This window comes from Dunckerocampus dactyliophorus, chromosome 16 (assembly GCF_027744805.1).
Source record: "Dunckerocampus dactyliophorus isolate RoL2022-P2 chromosome 16, RoL_Ddac_1.1, whole genome shotgun sequence".
Classification (NCBI taxonomy): domain Eukaryota; kingdom Metazoa; phylum Chordata; class Actinopteri; order Syngnathiformes; family Syngnathidae; genus Dunckerocampus; species Dunckerocampus dactyliophorus.
The window spans coordinates 3,982,798-4,000,996 of NC_072834.1; the positions used below are offsets into that span (position 1 = coordinate 3,982,798).

At 42.1% G+C, this 18,199-nt stretch overlaps 2 protein-coding genes across 4 annotated transcripts in view; both read right to left on the reverse strand.

Annotated features, from left to right (window-relative positions):
- esama (endothelial cell adhesion molecule a) overlaps positions 1-3,470 on the reverse strand; it is a 57,118-nt gene extending 53,648 nt beyond the window's left edge. The window contains exons 1-2 of the mRNA XM_054754305.1: positions 3,323-3,470; positions 3,033-3,223 (exon numbers count right to left, since the gene is read on the reverse strand). Of these exons, the coding sequence (XP_054610280.1) occupies positions 3,033-3,099 (67 nt within the window). The 5' untranslated portion in view covers positions 3,100-3,223; positions 3,323-3,470. The remainder of the gene's footprint in view (positions 1-3,032; positions 3,224-3,322) is intronic.
- On the reverse strand, positions 3,342-16,449 carry LOC129168715 (myb/SANT-like DNA-binding domain-containing protein 2). Of its 3 annotated transcripts, none has more exons than XM_054754303.1 (5): positions 16,005-16,449; positions 14,693-14,948; positions 14,555-14,618; positions 10,526-12,840; positions 3,342-3,470 (listed from the first exon to the last, which is right to left on the reverse strand). In XM_054754303.1, the coding sequence occupies exons 1-4, from the start codon at positions 16,434-16,436 to the stop codon at positions 11,943-11,945; spliced, it is 1,650 nt and encodes a 549-aa protein (XP_054610278.1). In that variant the 5' UTR covers positions 16,437-16,449; the 3' UTR covers positions 3,342-3,470; positions 10,526-11,942. The 3 variants fall into 3 exon arrangements, with proteins under 3 accessions (XP_054610278.1, XP_054610277.1, XP_054610279.1); XM_054754302.1 differs by lacking the exon at positions 3,342-3,470 and adding an exon at positions 5,846-6,047; XM_054754304.1 differs by lacking the exon at positions 3,342-3,470 and adding an exon at positions 5,846-6,047 and having other exon boundaries at positions 16,103-16,246.
- Between the last annotated feature and the right edge of the window lie 1,750 nt (positions 16,450-18,199).

The following is an 18,199-nucleotide window of genomic DNA, read 5'->3' on the forward strand; positions in this document are numbered from 1 at the left end:
GTGTGTGAGGCGTATCGAAGAGAGAGGAGGGAGGGTTCTGGAGGTCAATCCATCCATCCATCCATTTCCTATGCCGCTTATCCTTACTAGGGTCGCAGGGGTGTGCTGGAGCCTATCCCAGCTGACTTCGGGTGAGAATTGGGGTACGCTCTGGACTGGTCGCGAGCCAATCGCAGGGCACATATAGACAAACAACTATTCACACTCCCATTCATACCTACGGCCGATTTAGAGTCGGCAATTGACCTAACATGCATGTTCTGGAATGTGGGAGGAAGCCGGAGTACCCAGAGAAAACTGTGTTGTAGGTCAGTAGTCCCCAATCTTTTTGGATCCCCTGACCCAGCTCATGTTCCCACAAATTTGGGTGGAGGGGTGGTCTTTGTACAATACTGTATAGCGTCATGTATTGTGTAAAAGTAAGACAGGCACAACATCAAATTAAAAGCACAAAATGTATTCAGAGAGCCTTTATGCCAGGGGTGTCCAGACTTTTTCCGCCGAGGGCCGCATAGTGACATTCAAAGGATGCAGGGGGCTTCTTTGATATTTTTATGATTTTTTTAATTTAGTCAAACGGCTAAAAAGTTGTACGTAGATTTAAAGGCAAGGCTTTGTTTTATTATTAGTTACTAATGTCAACATTTCAGCTTCTTGTCTTTACATTTGCCTTTTTGCTCTATTTTTCACATTTTTTGCTTTAATTTTATTTCTACAAAGTGCCGCTGTGGGCCGCCGACACCCCTGCTTTATGCCTTCCCACATCAGCATTTGGGACCAAATAGCATGAGGTGAAAGAAAAATGGGAAAAATGCAGCGCAGTAGTCTATCTGTGCAGCGTGGGAGAAAGTTAGCACATGCACACGACTATGGTGCATTCAAGGACCGTCAAACACAATTGGACGGGACGCTCGCAACAAACAACAAACCTGCAAAAAATGTGGGATTTCTAACTGCATATTATTTTTTTAATAAACAATGGCCCGTATTTCTAAAATGTATATGCTTTGACATGAAATTTGATGTCAATATTTACAAATGTACTTTTTTAGGTGTATTTTTAAAATGTATTATTGTGCCGGTGGTTGGCCACCTCTGTTGTTGGTATGTGTTTTATTTTTACAATATGCCAAGGGCCAATAAAAACATGAGCTGCAGGCCGAAAAAGTCACACTTTGGACACCCCTGATGTAGACGTAAAGTTGTTCAAAATTATTCCCTTTTATTATTGTTATGATTATTCCAGCAACTACTTCACTCTACTTGAAAACATACCAAATCTTGCACGTGTGTGTGTGTGTGTGTGTGTGTATCCATTTTGGTGTGCAAGCGCAATTCCCAGTTTTTGTTTTCGGAGTAATGCCCTAATGCGTGCCATGATTCATTTTGTCTGTAAAATGTGTCACCGGGCAGTAAAAAAAAAACTGTGGGCCACAAAGCGTCCCCAGGCTGCACTTTGGACACCACTGATCCTCCTCTCCAGACAGCGCTCTTCAAATTTTGACTAGAATGAATAATTCACGCCTTTGTCCTTCATAAAACATTTGAGAAAATCTCAAGCATCTGTACCATGTCCCATTTTTTTAGAAATGGAAAAGATGACGGTGGGGTTGCTGGGGGAGTACAGTATAGTTATCAGCGGAAGTAGGAGTTTTAACACAAAGCTGGAGAGAGTGACAGATGAGCCAGTGTTGCAGAAGCTATAAAGGGATTATTCTTCCCTGGAAGACATAATCATTTGTAACACACTTCTTTCAAATTCCATGAAAAACAAACATCCCCCAAGCAAATATATAATGTATCGCTATCTGGTCGTTGTATTGATGTATTCATGGGTTATGATTCACCCTTCAATGTCAAGCGCCACTGAATAGATTAACTGAAACGGGGTCTGGATTGAAATTATGTATTTAGATGACAGGAGAGTTGACACAATCCAGATTTAAGATCGAAATACGCCTCACACATGTATCAAACGCATATAGAGTATCAAATATACAGGTTCTCACCACTAATGAGCGATTAATATAAGATGATCACGGAGTCACAGTGTACAAACAATGTACGGTGCGTTGAAGACCCACCAAACGTGGTGCGAAATCTCAGTGCTGGATGAAAAAACATTAGCGGTGATGTTTAAAAAGGCGGAAATATGTAAAAAGCGGGTGGTTTACACACCTACAGAGATACCTGTACACGCACACTGTACACATACACACTCACAGTACATAAGTACTTCCCCACATAACTCGCTGATTTACCCATGGTGTTATCGTTACTTTATGGCCGTCAGACATGTACTGACGTAGTCCTGTTTGTTTCCCGTGTTTTGCTATTGCTGTTGTTTCTGTTGTTCTTGTCTCTCTCTGTATCGTCCCCTTCTTGTCCCCGCACACCCCCCCTCTGTTTTCTTTTCTCTTCTTTTCTATCCCCTCCTGCTCCGGTCCACCCGCTCCAAATTTGCATAACAATGACCATCAAATGAAGTCAATTAAAATCTGTATAACAGGGGAAGAGTATGTTACACTTTTCCCTGGCAGAGCAAATCCATTTAGCACGTAAAGGCATTTAGGTCAACAATACTGCCTGCCCCAATGGCTGGACAGGAAGGGGGGGGAGGGGTTTACCGGTGTTGTCATGTATTGTTACCGACTTATGAGACAAATGTGATGTGTTTTCTGCTGAAATATGGCCTGTTCACATAGAGAAAACAAAAGTTTTAAATATGACCAAAAATCTGAATTTGCGGGTTTTTGAAGGCCAAATTGTGAATGCGCGGGAATTTACTGTACTGCAAAACGCGCAGGTAGTCGGCCATTTTGGTTTGGAGAGGCCATTGGAGGTGGATTTTGCTGTTTGTTTTTCTGTGCATCCCAAATCATTCATTCATCCATGTTAAATTTTATTTCTGGAATATGAAAAGCGAGACAAGAGCAAAAAATGTCCCCTGAGCCGCATGTTGGGACACCCCTGATGTCTGGATCCATTCATATTCATAATATTAAAGCGTGAAAAGAAGCTTTTTTACTCACCTGGCAACATCCACAGGCAGGTCACTGACAGCAAAGTAAGTTTCCTGGAAGTAGAAAAGACCTCCATGTTTCAGGTAACCACTTCCTGACCTCGACAGTCCTTCCAGTCCAGTTGCTTGTTTTTTGTTGGGGGTTTTTTTTTGGCCTCAGGCAAAAACACTCCAAGTGTGTCAGGTGCTTCCAGGTATCCACTGGGGAAGATTAAAGGACACTTCAGGTGAGGATATATGGAAACCACCTGAGCCCTTCAAGCCCGGGAATTCTTGTTCCCCACTTTCAGGTAGACGAACCGAGTGAAAAGTGGACGAGCGCCTTCAACGCCGAGGGTCCGCCAACAAAGTGAATGTCCTCAGCGTCCTTCTCACGCTCGGTTGCATCTGCAAGTCCCTCCTTGTAGATGCTGGAGCGAGAAACTCTGCAACTTGTCATCGCAGTGTTCTTACCAGGAGACACCGAGCGAGAGAGAGAGAGAACCCCAGGTTGAGCGCTGTCAAGCGATTCCTAATATTTTGTATCATATCCTGTTTCAGAATAATATATCCCTTTCCAGAGGCGCGCGTCCATTTGACCAAGCTTTTATATTGAAAAGACACTGACGACGCACCCGTAAATTCCTCTAGCTTGATTACGCATCAAGTGCAACAACAGTTTATTTTAACAACAACGTAGTCAAATGTGCTAACAAATGCTAACAACTATTCACACTAAGAAATGAATTGAATATGTGATCGAACCAGGTGATACAAAACAATAACTCATTTCAAACCATACAAACTAGTAAATGACGTGAATGACACAAAAAGAATGGACATACTGTGCTGTGACACGTGTGACACGTTTTATATAGCCGTTATTATTTGAATCTGCAGCATTTTTGTTTTTGATCCTGCAGGATTGATGTGATTGCATTTTTAATTTGCAGAATTAACCTTTGGATGCAAGACCTACCAATACCTACACTCTTCCATCAGTGGGGTCAAAATGACCCCAATTAGAATCAATGCGTTTTTGCAATGAACTTTAACCAAAATGTAATACATTTTTAAAGATGATTTTTATTATATTTTGATCAACAAAAGAGTGATTTCCTTTTTGACATGTTCATTTAGCACTGCTTATTCACATTTTATGACAAAACAATCAATCAGGTATCAAAAAATGGAAAAATCCATTGTGTGTCCGTCTGGCTGTGTGACCACGAAGGACAAAGAGAATGAACATAAAGTAGGCCCGGGGACCATAACACCGTCCACGCACATGAACACACACAAACATCTTCTCTCTTCTGTGTGCAGCTGTTACAAGCTATACTTGCGAACATTGCACACAGGAATTTTGCATTTCCAGCAGCAATTGCTGGCTTTGCGATCTTTGTTTCTTGGACACATCTGACATCTCCTTCTCTTCTGTTGGCCCTGTGTGCTTCTCTCCTGTGGATGGATTGCAGCTTTTGTCACTCCACACCTTCCCATTGCTTCAGCGATGTACGTAGGTTGGTAGCTCCGTGAGGAAGCGTAGCCGTGCGTTGTGATACCTGTGTACAATTGTGGGTGCTGAGCCCTGAAAAATGAGCAGGCATTCAGAGTAGCAATATCATCATGTTGTACCACAGCACCGTGGGCCATATCTTTGTCTGGCGCTTGCAGGTGTAGTTGCCAACCATCTGATCCACGGTATCTACTCCTCCTTTGGTCTGGCTGTAGAAGAGGATCACACGATAGTCAGACCCTTCTCCGGGAGATGCTCTGGAAGAGGCACACTGGTGAAGAAGTTGTCTGGTGACGTTGCGACGTTGTGTGTCTGAATCCACTGCATAACTGATGGACAATCTTTTGCCTCAGATTCTTCTGGACGTCTTTTCCTGGTTGTCTCCCTGTGTACACGATCCCATAAACTGCATATGGCATGCGTGCATCACGAACCCAGAAGATCTTTATGCAATACTTGGCCGGCTTGCTCGGCATATACTGCAGAAACTTGGTCCTTGGTTGAGCTGGGGCTTCTGCAGGTTGCTGGTTCTTACTTGATGCATCCCGTTCGCATCTGTTGTTTTTCGCTTGTACTCGTGTTTTTGCTTTACTCTTCCTGGGCCTCCAGTTACCTGTGTGTTGGATGCACACCGTTGCATCTTCGTTATGTTTTCTTGTTACCTGGCATATTATTCTCCTGCCTGGGTGCATTCCTGTTTCCACCTCCCATGGTGAGTTTGTTAGCCCTCTCTGTGCCTCTTAGCCTACTTTGCTATTTTGCCTTTTTGTATGTCGTTTCGCTCTGTGTGAGCTGATCTTTTGGACTTGCTTGATGTGAATTCCCAAGTGAACCCCTGCCATTGTAAAAAAAAAAAAAAAATGGACAGACCTGTGGTCAGACCTCTTTTTATTTAATTTATCCAGGGCTGCCCTGTTGCTTCCACAACTGAGTTGATGCTAATGCAGAAGGATTGTACAATTATCAAAGGTGAAAGGTTATTCTTGTGAATGAAACGTAAGGAAGCAGTGTGCAGTCTGCACGAACGTAATATTTGGTTTTCTGCAGGAAAAAGCATCCAAAAGTATTTTGTAATTGCTTACCATGTGTTAATTGCACATGTTTGTTAGGTACAGTGGAGGCAATACTTGTTTGACCCCCCCCTGCTGTTGCTTTGTAAACTTACCCCTTGGAAAGAAGCCCTCGTCCCCACAAAAAACATGAAATAAAGGTTAGAAATTAATTTATTTTAATTGGGTAAAAACCCTCACCTATGGTCATGAGCTTTGGGTAGTGACCGAAAGGACAAAATTGGGTGGCTTGGCTCTAAGGTGAGAAGAGCTGTCATCTGGTAGAACCGCTGCTCCTCTGCGTTGAGAGGAGCCAGATGAGGTGGCTCGGGCATCTGGTTAAGATACCTCCCGGACGCCTCCCTGGGGAGGTGATCAGGGCACGTCCGACCGGTAGGAGGCCTCAGGGAAGACCCAGAACACGTTGGAAAGACTCTCTCAAATGGCCTGGGAACGCCTCGGGATCCGCTGGAAGGAGCTGGACGAAATAGGCGGGGAGAGGGAAGTCTTGGCATCCCAAACCTCGGATAAGCGGTAGAAGATGGATGGATGGTTGAGTAAAATCAATATTTCAACACCTACCAACTGATCACAACTTGACTGTTGCGGTTAGAAAACGTTGCGCCTCTCATCCGAGCAGGCTTCATCAGTTCATGCTCAAAGACCTAGATAGGACAGCCACACTCTGAGTCTAGAGCTGTCCTATCTAGAATATTGTTATTCATCCAGGCCATTCTGTTCTCAGGGCACCAAATCAATCGCAACTGGACTGTTCAGGTTGTCTTAAAAGATGTTTCACGTCTCATCCGAGCAGGGTTCATCAGTTCATGCTCAATGACCAGATAGGACAGCCCTAGACTCAAGACTGTAGATGTCCTATCTAGAATATTGCCATTCATCCAGGTCATTATATTCTCAGGGCATTGAATCAATCGCAACTGGACTGTTCAGGTTGTCTTAGAAGATGTTGCACCTCTAATCTAATCAGTTCATGGTAAACACTAAGTAGGACAGCTCTAGAGTCAGACTAGATCATATTTATTATGATAAAACATTTGGACTGTTCATACCTTCGTAAAGGGGTCAATTTCCAAAAACAGCAGGGGCTCAAGTAATTATATTCCCCAGTCTTGGGTTGGGTTCACGTTCCTTCAAATGAATGCTGCCTTTCCTGAGTTGGAATGCTTTCCGCAAACCATGAGGATAATAATTCATTAAAGGATTACAGATATTCTACCGCGACGTAGTTGTCCAAACAGTGTAAGGAGAATCTTTTGTGCTCCACAATTAACTCGAGCGGGAACAGCCCATCCAGGGAGTTCATTACCAGGGTAATAAAAATGATGACTGTAACACTCTTTGGTATTTCGCTTTGTGAGAAACCTTTCAAGAAGGAAGGCTGGTGCTCGTGTGAAGGTATTTGAAAAAGATCTGTCAACGCAATGTTCTCTAAATTACAAGTGGATGTTGTGAATGTGTGCCCCCTGCTTGACCTCACGTTGAACACCGAAACTTCTTTTTTCTATCCGACAACAGAACATGAAAAGATAGAGGAGCCTTCTCGGAAGGCGATCAATCTCCAATAAACAACGGAAATGGAATTACTTGACCAGATTGTCGCCTTCTTAAAACATTTAATAGCTGTACAGGTGATGTCTTAAGTAACATTCTTGGTTGTCATTTGGGGTGCAGGGGTGCAGGTAACCCACGGTACAGTCTGTACCTCCTATTAAATCAGTTTAACGCTTATGTATATTTACATGTACTGTGTATATTATAACTCCGGGCTTGAGGGACTCTCTTACACATGTACAATACCATATACAAAATTAAAAGCCCTATTAAGCATCATCTGAGATTGTACCACAGGCAGTACAAAATGGATGGATAATGGAGGTGTGTTGAGGTCATTTTGGAAATGATGCATATTGTGCTCTCAGACAAAGGTCAGATATTTCCACTGTATGGAGTCCGTGCATCATCTTGCACAGGGGATCAGCTTAGACAGGGTGTCCCAAAGGTCTGGACATATATACATAATTATAATATGCAAACAATGTACAATTTTTAAAAATTAATAATGAACTCCATTAAAAATATTGAATTATTTTTATTATAACTTGTACAATTAAATTAATTCAGTATATTCAAAAGCAATACGTTAAAAATGAGTGTAAATGGATATAGTAAATCTTTCTTACCACTACTAGTATATACTTCCCCCATGTGTACAGACTTAAGGGGCACCCTGTATGAATACCTGTAATATAAATCATAATGTAACAGATACTAACTATAGATACTGTTTATCTGTCCGCACCAACAATTGGGATACTTCAGTGTGTGTTCAATAACGGCTCTCTATTGCCACCCCCTGGTCAGACGGAGAAACTACTACCACACATGTTCAGCAGATTGTTATCTGATGTGCTGATTTTTAATATGACTGGGATAAAAAAAAGTTTAAAAAAAAGGCACACACACAAAAAACAAAACATGAACCAATGGAATTGAAAACACCAGACATTTAATGTACTGTATACCAAAACAGATAAACACTGCAAGTTTTCAAAAGCTGGAATGCTTCATATTTATATTATATATAGATTTATGTCGTTTTAAATACAAGGTACATTTCATATACTGTGTACTTAGTTTTATGTATATATACACACAATAAATGTATGTGTGTATACACACACATTCAGTATATATATATATATATATATATATATATATATATATATATATATATATATATATATATATATATATATATATATATATTTCTCTCGCTCTCTCAGTGTCCTGGCACAAAACTCCCCACATTGTGTCCGTGAAGACATCCTTAATATTACCGGTCTGAGGTTGAATTATACCTTTCTGTGGTTTGGGTGGCTGGTGGGGAGAGATGACATCATCATCTAATTTGCCGTCACACGGGTACATGAAAAGCCAAACAAATACGTTTACAAATACAAACTTTCGTCTGTTGCATTTTTTCAATTTCTTAAATATGTTTTGGCGGAGAATTTCCCTCTAAATGTTCTGAACTCCCGTTTCGGCGCCTGTGTTGTCTGAGCAGAAAGATGACGTCAGCGCAGATGTTTGCATGAATGTAGTTCCACGTAATGTTCGTCTATTGACCACAAAAAAAGCAAAGCGGTGGCTGCCGTTGCTTTAAGATGCTGAAAGAACAGATTAATCAATTCCACAGAGTTGACCAAATTCTGAACAATCAATAAAAGCTAAATTCAATTTTAAAATGTCTGTTAAAGTGTAATTGAAAAAGACAGTTCCACAATAACTTGCAGCTGGAATACGCATACTGTACTTTGAATTGAACCCAGTGAGCACTAAGGCCTTACACTTGGACAGACTGCCTCACGACTACAGTGATGTCCACATACAGCATTCGCAATTCAGCATTTGGGACCCCGTATAATCACACATCTCTGATCAAAACAGGGTTTTTTTTCCATTTGTGGGAAAACTCGCCATTTTGTGCTTATAATCTGAATAACTAGGCTATTTACTGGAGAGAGAAAATAAACTTTCATTTGCCTCACAGAACAACTTTCAACTCGCTGGAGGAGGTGTTCTTTAGATGCAGTGACTCAGCTTGGAGCTTATCAACCCAAAAACCTACCTCACTCACGGTGCAACCAGAAGTAACACAGACTACGCAGGTGTCAAAACAACGCTTCGCCGTAATATCCATGCCTCTCATCCGAGCAGCTTTCACCAGTTTATGCTCAAAAACCTAGATAGGACAGCCGCAGTCCTATCTAGAATACTGTTATTCATCCATTATATATTCTCAGGGTTAGAAGTTACCCAGCATGCCTTGCGGGTTATAAATTAATATTGTGTTGCATTTATATTACAGTGCAAGAGTTTATTTCAATACCCACATTGTCCGGTGTGGTGCGGCTACATTGTGTTCCACGTGTTCCTTGTTATTTTTGGTTGCACCGTGAGTGAGGGTGTTTGCTTTGATGACCTGCTATTGGTTTGTGTTAGACGTTTCATGGGCGTCTGTTGTTTTTCGCAAATTGCTGGTGGCCTACTGTACATTTTTAATTAAGGTCCACAGTTCATCAGTCAGGTTAAAGACAGTCATAGAACAAATGTGATATCTTACGGTCCCTTTGTTGCCTTGTTCCCCGAGGTAGACGGATGTATATTGATGTTGCCACCCCAGCAACCGCACAAACACACGCATTCATTTTCACACAACAAGCAGCGGATATTATAGTGCACATCTGATTGACATTCTTAACACTTAATAATATAACATCTCCTGTTTTCATTCACAACAAATGAAGCCTTTTTGTGCATGATTATAGATTAGACACACCCGCACGTGGTCACGCCACGGCAGCACCGACTCAGTGCTAAATAAAGTCGCGGCCAACCGTTTCGGAAGCAACGCAAAAGTTAGCGTTTCAGTAACTTTGCTGCTTTAGTGTTCACGTTTCTCCGTCACCCATCCATTTATTTGTACCGCTTTGTATGCTGGAGCCTATCCCAGCTGTCTTCGGGCAAGAGGGGGGGGTACACCCTGGACTGTCACATTGTTAGAATATATTTTCCACCAACCTCGGTGAAATACAGAAGCTCAAGCATTGTAAATATTGCACAAACGTTTTTTTTATAATAAAATATTTATGGAGAATTAGCATTGTTTTCTGGCATACAATTTAGTATAAAATCTTTTCTAATTCCAGGATTTTAGGATGTTAAATGCCTCAAAAAAGTAAAAAGTGAAGCTCTCCTTGAACGTCCTGGACTAGAGGGATAGCTTTGGGCACTTTGAAGCCGTGTGCTACTGACACTGACAAACAGGAGTTTTAATAGCTCGGAAAAACTTTTTTTTTTTTAAAGGTTTGCCTTCAAAATTTCTAGTTTAGAGGTATCGACTGGAAAACACAATAGGGGCAAATAAGTGCTTACCTGATCCTATTTTCCCCAGGTTTTTCCTGAAGTTAGGATCCTGCGTTCCATAGGAGTTTCATTTGGAGACGCTTGTCACATCAAGAGTCTTCACTAACTACATGCAAACAAAGCTTCACAGCTTCCTTTACACTGTTTCATGTCTTTGAATATTATGTCTTTGTTTGTAACATAAAAGTAAAAAAAAAAAAAAATTCAAAAGGCGCAACTTTGATGCACCATTCACGTTTTCCATCGCTTTCATGACAAAATTGGCCATGACATTGTGCCACAGCAGACGGGGCAAACACTAGTCTATTTGGTCCAGTGAGGTGTCAAACGTTCAACGTTTAGAGTTCTTTCAGTAGCATGGTGTGGCTAATCCATCCATGCTAACTGAATTAAAGATCAATAGCATGTGGAAAATTATACGCATTTGACAAAAATGATGTGTGAAAAGTGTGCAAAAAGTGTGTGTGTGGACAACAGTCATCTGTCGTTTATTGCGGTTAATTGGTGAATTTCCGCAAAGTAGGGATTCTATATTAATAAATGGGTTTTTTATGACCTCCGCTGTGGAACACACACGCAAACAAGATGGCCGCGGCGCTCCGTCACGGAAGAAGATGTGAGCGTCCTCGTCACATACACGAGAATGGAGGCGACAGTGCGCAGGGATACGGCGGGAGACAAATATAACGCAGGGCGATTTGTGAGGTGTGACTTTTTCACGGTGGCATTTTTATGATGCAAATGTATTACTCTTGAAAACATACTGTTTTGAGAAGTCAAACTCTTTACTTAATTGGCCCCAGCAACTAAGCGGAACTACGTTCCTCGTCACGGAAATGCAACCAGAACTTGACTCGTGGGACCAAAGGGGGGTGAGTCACAGTCGATGTAGTACACTGCTGATGGGGATGTCATACAACTTCATGTCAAAAATCCCAACTATCCCCCTAAGAATAGTCAAGCATGAAACAGTGACCATTTGTTAATTTTTGAAAAAACGAGACAGATCGAGGGAGTGATATGTGAACCACGATGTAGCGAGGGACGACTGTATTTACATTACCTGGAACATTGCCAGCGTAACGACCATTTGAGTCCGATTTTTATCTGCTGTTGTAATACTGTGAGGCTTTCAAGGTGTGTGATGATTCTGTTTCTAACATTAGTGTTTTACAGAGTGTGCAGTTATGATTGTATCCTAGAAAGGCGTAGATATCGATCTAATCTCGACGAATTAAGCATTCCAATGACGTACAACATGCCGGCAATATCTAACAGCTGCCAGCATAAAACCCCGGTTTCGTCATGAAAATAGTAAACCACAACGGGTTGAAAATGCTGCAGCAGCCAAGTTAGTGAAACACCAAATCTGAGTCTGTGCCAAAACTGTTACAAATGTACATGTTTCAATATATTATTAGGACAGTTAAAATGCTTCCTTGTTGTTGTATTTCAAAGAATAACCAATAGCAGTTTCCAGGCACTCCACTAAGGACCCTGCAGACAGGAAGTCCAAATCCACCTCTATGAATTTGATGTAAATGGCAAAACACTGAGCGGGGTCGTCGCCTTTCACAGAGTCATCATTCGGGACGCCATCTTGGCAGTTCTCTTGAAGGAAGCAAGTCACAGAGGAGGGCTCACCTTGGGCGTAGTGCTTGCCGGAACCTTGAAAATGCTGGAAGACGCACTGTTGTATGGTCCTATCTTCAGCTATGCCAAGGTAGCAGTAAGTGACTTTGGTCTCCGTGCTGTCACAATCCCCTGCTCCTTCTCCATCTCCCCAGTTCTCTGAGTCACACTGAGGTAAGCTACAGTGTTTAATATCAACCTGGTTAGATGTCCGACCCGATGACGGCGCCTCAAAACCAATAGCGTAGAGTCCATATGCCTTGGGTATGTCCCCAGGTAGGAGGTAGTGGTATGTGCCCATGCTACACACCGCTTCCCTGGACAGCGCCACAGGGATCCAGTCCACCTCCATGTGCAGCTCGAGGCAGCGTGCCTCACTGATGGTAATGTCCAGGAACTTATAGTACACATTTTTCCAGTTCATCTTTTGAACTTTGGTCATAATAATTTTGCCCTCAGGCTTCTCCGGGTTGAAGTATTCTCGAAGCCTCTTTCCCAATGGCGCCTGAGAGCTTATCTCGGCGTAATGGTAACGCACGTCCTCTCGCCAGCGAGTGTTATAGCCAACGCCGAAAATGGCCAGCTTGTTGGAGAGGTGCAGCCGTGAAAACTCAGTCCAAGTCTGAAAGTGCTCCCATTTCAGCTGCACCGAATCTAGGATACGAATCAGCGTCTGCATCATGTCGGTTTTTCTGGGGGGAAAAAAAGAAACATCACATTACACTCACGATCAAAATTTAAGACCAGTTGAAAAATGGCAACAATTTACATTTTGCATTGTTGGATCTTAAGGAGGTAGAGCTTCAAAATGAAAAAGAGGAAATGGGAGTGAGTCAAGAACATTTTTGAGCAAACAATTTATTGCAAACAAGCATTAAAGTGATCAGCTGATCAAATGTTTAAAATCTATCTTTTAAAATCCAAAATCTTGGCAAAAATGCGGATTCAATGTCATTTTCTGTCAGGTATTCACACTGTCATGATCTCTTGATGGCAAAGGCAAAAAAGCTTTCTCTCTCTGAATGTGGTTGATTGTTCAGCTGCATAAGCAAGGCCTCTCGCAGCGCGCCATTGCTGCGGAGGTTGGACGCAGTTAAACAGACAGTCATGTGAAACATCTCCAAAGATTCTGAGGGTGATGGAACAAAAAAAGTCAAGTGGTAGACTCATAAAAATGTCACCGGCCCTGAGGCGGAAGATCTGATTGGCTGTTTGTCAAGACAAAGGACCATCCTTGGCCTCAATGATGGTTGTTACTGGTGCCGACTGCAGTCCAATTACCATCAGACACAGGTATCTGCGAGAGAAGGGTTTTAAGAAGGAAAAAGCTCTTCAAAGGCCGCGTCACCAATGCCACAAAATAGCCTGTTTGGAATTTTGCATTAGACCACCAAACATGGGACATTGAAAGTTGGAAGAAAGTTTTATTTTCTGATGAGAAAAAATGTAACCTTGACTGTCCTGATGGCTTCCAACTATCTCACCTGAGATGCTTTCCCACACGGCACGGTGGAGGGGGCGCCATCATGATCTTTCAATGGAGCAATGGGGCTTCAGGTTGTGCAGGAGCGTCAAACAGCAGTTTGCTATGTGGAGATGTTGCAGGGGACATCCCTCATGACTGAAGGCCCTCAACTGTGTGGTAACGACTGGCTTTCTCAACAGGACAACCCTGCAATTCACAATACCCGCCTGACAAAGGACTTCTTCCAGAGTAATAACGTCACTCTTTTGGACCATCCTGCGTGTTCCTCTGATCTAAATCTAACTGAGAACATTTGGGGATGGATGGCAAGGGAAGTTTATAAAAACGGGCATCAGTTCCAAACAGTGGATGCCCTCCGTGAAGCCATCTTCACCACCTGGAGCAACATTCCCACTAGCCTCCTGGAAACACTGGCATCAAGCATGCCGAAACATATGTTTGAGAGATTAACAAGAATGGAGCAGCTACTCATTAATTACCTTTTTTGAAAATTTTATTTCTATTTCAGGGGGGTTTCGGGTTTTTTTGAGCTATCGTCTTAAACTCTTGATCAGCTGATGAACAGCCTATTTTTTTTGGTCTCTCTCACATTTCTTCATTTTGCATTTTGAAGCTCCAATCTAGAACCTCCTTAAGATCCAACAGTGCAAAATGTAACTTCTTGCAATTTTTCACAGCCATTGCAATACAGTCGGCTATGCTGTGCACGTGCACGTCCGCACGTTTGTATCGGTGTATACCAATTGTAATTGTAGAGGAGCGATCACATCCCAGCTGGCTGCGTTGCAAGCATGCATGTGTTATGTGATTGCTCCTCTTGCACGTGTCGGTGCTCCCCTCATGTCCCGAAGCGATAAGCCTAGCTGAAACTTTGGCCATGCACAACCTTCCACAACGGTGCAAAGTTATACATCACTTACTGGGTTTTCTCCAACAGCTCAGCTTGAATCTGAAGAGTTTTGTTTCGAGGCATCTGTATTTTTTCTAGACACAACAAAACACATGAGAGTTCTCGTCCACACTACCACACGTCTTAACTGACCAAATACTGTACTCACCAGCGTCTAGGTCTCCCTCCTGGAAAGCAGAGGCTAGCACCTGGTTGCACCAATCCTCTTGGGAGAAATCTTCCAGGGTGCTGCTATCAGACTCCATGTCCTGGTACAGTCCACTACTGTTGATAAGGACTGGGGCACAAGTCTGGGAGTCCCAGCCTCCCTGACCAAATACCTTCTCCAGCTGCTCTATAGTGTAGCTGCTCTTCCTCTTGCCGATGCCATGCTCCTTCACACGGCTGTAGCAGCGTCTAAGTGTCTGTGTGACCGGGGGGAAAAAAGAATATCCAACAGTAAGTACGACACAAACGCCAACTGTAATGCGATATCTCCTCTACAGTTACATTTTGGGTGCACACATGCCAGTGCCCGGCGTGATATGTGTGTGGATGGGTGCTGATGAAGCAGACACAACCATGTGCACACACGCACACACGCAGCATAGTCGACTGTACTGCAATGGCTCTTCCAGTTGTACTCCACAAATTCTCATAGTAGAAGAACAGAAAGACTCCAAAATAATCACCAGTCTGTACTGAAATGTGTCACCTCAATGTTTCCCATACATTCCGGAATGTTTACTTTTGAGGATTTCTCATTTTCCTCCATTTATGCAATTTTATTTGGATAAGGTCATTTGTGGCCCAGAGCTGCTTTTTTTTTTTTTAATTGGCCCGAGACACATTCTTCTTCATCACTTCTTAGCATATGTTCTTTTACAAAATATCAAGGTGGCGCTTGTATACTTTCATTTTTCAGTATGTGGACCTTGGTGAAAAAAGTTTGGACACCCCTGATTTAGATTATTGTGTTTTCATATGTTTTATACTCTCCTAACAGCTGCTGCAGTAATGTGATTATACAGACCCTTTCCAAAAAATTAGAATGTCATGGAAAAGTTGTTTAATTTCCATAATTCCATTCAAAAAGTAAAACTTTCATAGATTATAGATTCAGGACCCACAATTTAGCTCTTTTAGTGATAAAAAGATTAAGCAAGTTTTATTATATAAACATTTTATGGCAAGGCAAAATAGAAAGAACGTATGGTACCCCTGCTTCAGAGAAACGAGGTGTGTTTGTGTATGATGTTTTTCAAGTAGTAATAACGACAACATTTATCACAGACCATAAAAGGTCTATATTACTAATTAGGTATCATCATGCCAGGCCCTTGTAAAAAGATGTTTTTGTGAGACTGTCATCGTTCCACATGTATGTTAAAGCTCAACTGGCTGCCGAAACCACCGAATGATACAACAGGAGCTGATGATGAACGTCTGCGGGGCTTGAGTGTTTACACGACCGTATGTACCTTCATCCTCTCCCGGCACTGAGACGGGGTCCTCTCGTAGCCCAGCTCCGACAAGGCTCTGGACACCCGCTCGTACATGGCAGGGCCGGGGGCCTTACCAGTGAACATGGTCCCCGCGACCTCCAACTGCTGCATCTTGGCCTCCGTTAGCCGCTCGTTGCCCCACACCGCTATGAGGGCGTTTGTTTCGGACGGCGTCCACGACATCCCCCGGCAAGCCGTGTAACTGTTGGAGGAGGAGGAGGCCACCGTCCGACCCGCAGCCCCGGAGCCCACGTTCAAAGGCGAGAATCGGTTGGGTGTCGAGGGGTTGGAGTGGTATTGATTACTGTCACTCAAATCCTCCGATTCGGGGGATGGCGCCTCGGTCTTCGGTATCTTTAACGGCGTCGACAATTCTGGCGATTGGTCTGCTTTGCTGGACGCCGCCATGTTGCCTCCGTTGCTACGGTTGGTGGGCGGGAAGTCAGGGTGGGTGGATCGACACAAAAATCGACTTTATCGATACCAAGGGTACTATCAGTATAGGCTCAATAGTAGTGTGATCTGATCGATTTTTTCAGTTTTCCACTGTGTTTATTTTCACAAAGATTTGTTTTTTTAGTCTATTGTTGTTATTGTTACGTTGTTTATATTGATATTGTTATCTTTTTTTAACTGACTTCGTTGTGCTCAATATGTTGTATATTGTTACACGGACTTCTGTTGTTGTGTTTATATATTGTTAAATTGTTCACACATAAGTTTGTTGATGAATATATTTTTTGTTGGCCTAAAATATTTGTCCTGTGTTTTATTCTGATTATAATCATGATCAACAAATTAAAGGCAAAATCACAAAAATCATTCAAAGATGTTGCCAATTTTCAAGTAAACTATCAATATCCACAATACTGGCCCTGTATTTACTTGGTATCGGGTCATACTAAAATGCACCAAAACTGTTTCTATTATAATATAGATTTACAGTATATTTATTACAGACGTCTCTCCCCACTTTGCGGTTTGAATTTTGCCGCTTCAATCTTTTTCAAAATAAATTATAAACTATTGCAGTTTTGTGTTTGAGTAGGGTTTTTTTAATGCATATTTAAGCAATTTTAAGTGTTCTCAGCCTAAATGAAGCATTTTCAAGCATAAATATGTCTAAATAATTGTAAATACAAATATAAGGCATTCAGAAGGTGCATTTAAAGACACAATATGTAGTATTTACACTGGCCACTAGGTGTCAATAATGTTACATTGATGAGCCAATAGACACAGCAGGAAGTACGCTGGCCAGAAAAAACAAGGTACTCGCCAGTGTGTGAGTCTATGTTTTGTCTTATTTATGTCTAATACATCTTATTTTTGGTTTTTATGTCTATTATATTGGGTAATAAGAGTGTAAAGGTGACTATAGGGGTGTTATTTCATATCTAGAGGGCTCTAATCATCTTTAAAAATGTATTTAAAGGTTCATAAACAGGTTTATTATACTCTAACATGTAAAGCAGGGGTGTCCAAAGGGCTGCCATGGGGTCATTTTCGGCCCGTCACTTGTTTTTTATTAACCTGCGGCACATTCTATAAATACAATTAAACAAGAAAACGGCAGCAAAAAAAAAAAAAAAATGGAAGAATGAACAAAATAAGCTGTAATCAGAAAATGTTTTAAATGTTGATACTAGTAATACAAATAATAATATGTATGTCACCTGTAGCACATTTCTTTATTCACATAGAACTGCCTGGGATCTACTGTATGTGGATTCATTTTAGCCTGTTAAGAAAATTGAAAACCCCAAAAGGCCCCCGCGTCTTTTGATTGTTCAGTATGCAGGGACAACCTTGATGTAAAGGAAAGCATCATTTCCATCACACCACAACAATGTATTTAGAAAAAAATTACTAACATTATGGAGGTTTTCAAAACATGCCACATATAGATGTATCGCGGAGCTGCGGGGTGGCCCTTGGTCACTCTCTGGTAACCCACGGCTGGGGGACAATTTTGACAAACGCGGCTCTGTGGTGCAGTACATGAGTTCAGTATAACCGCCGTTTCCGGTTATTCCGCATTTCACTGCAGCACACAACTTTCCGTGTGGAGGAGATGTCAATGAAAGCATGAACTGAAACGGTAGGTAAGTTTTCCATGATTATTGTAGTTGGTTCCGGTCAAGTTTTCTCGCTACGTTGACTTTGACTTC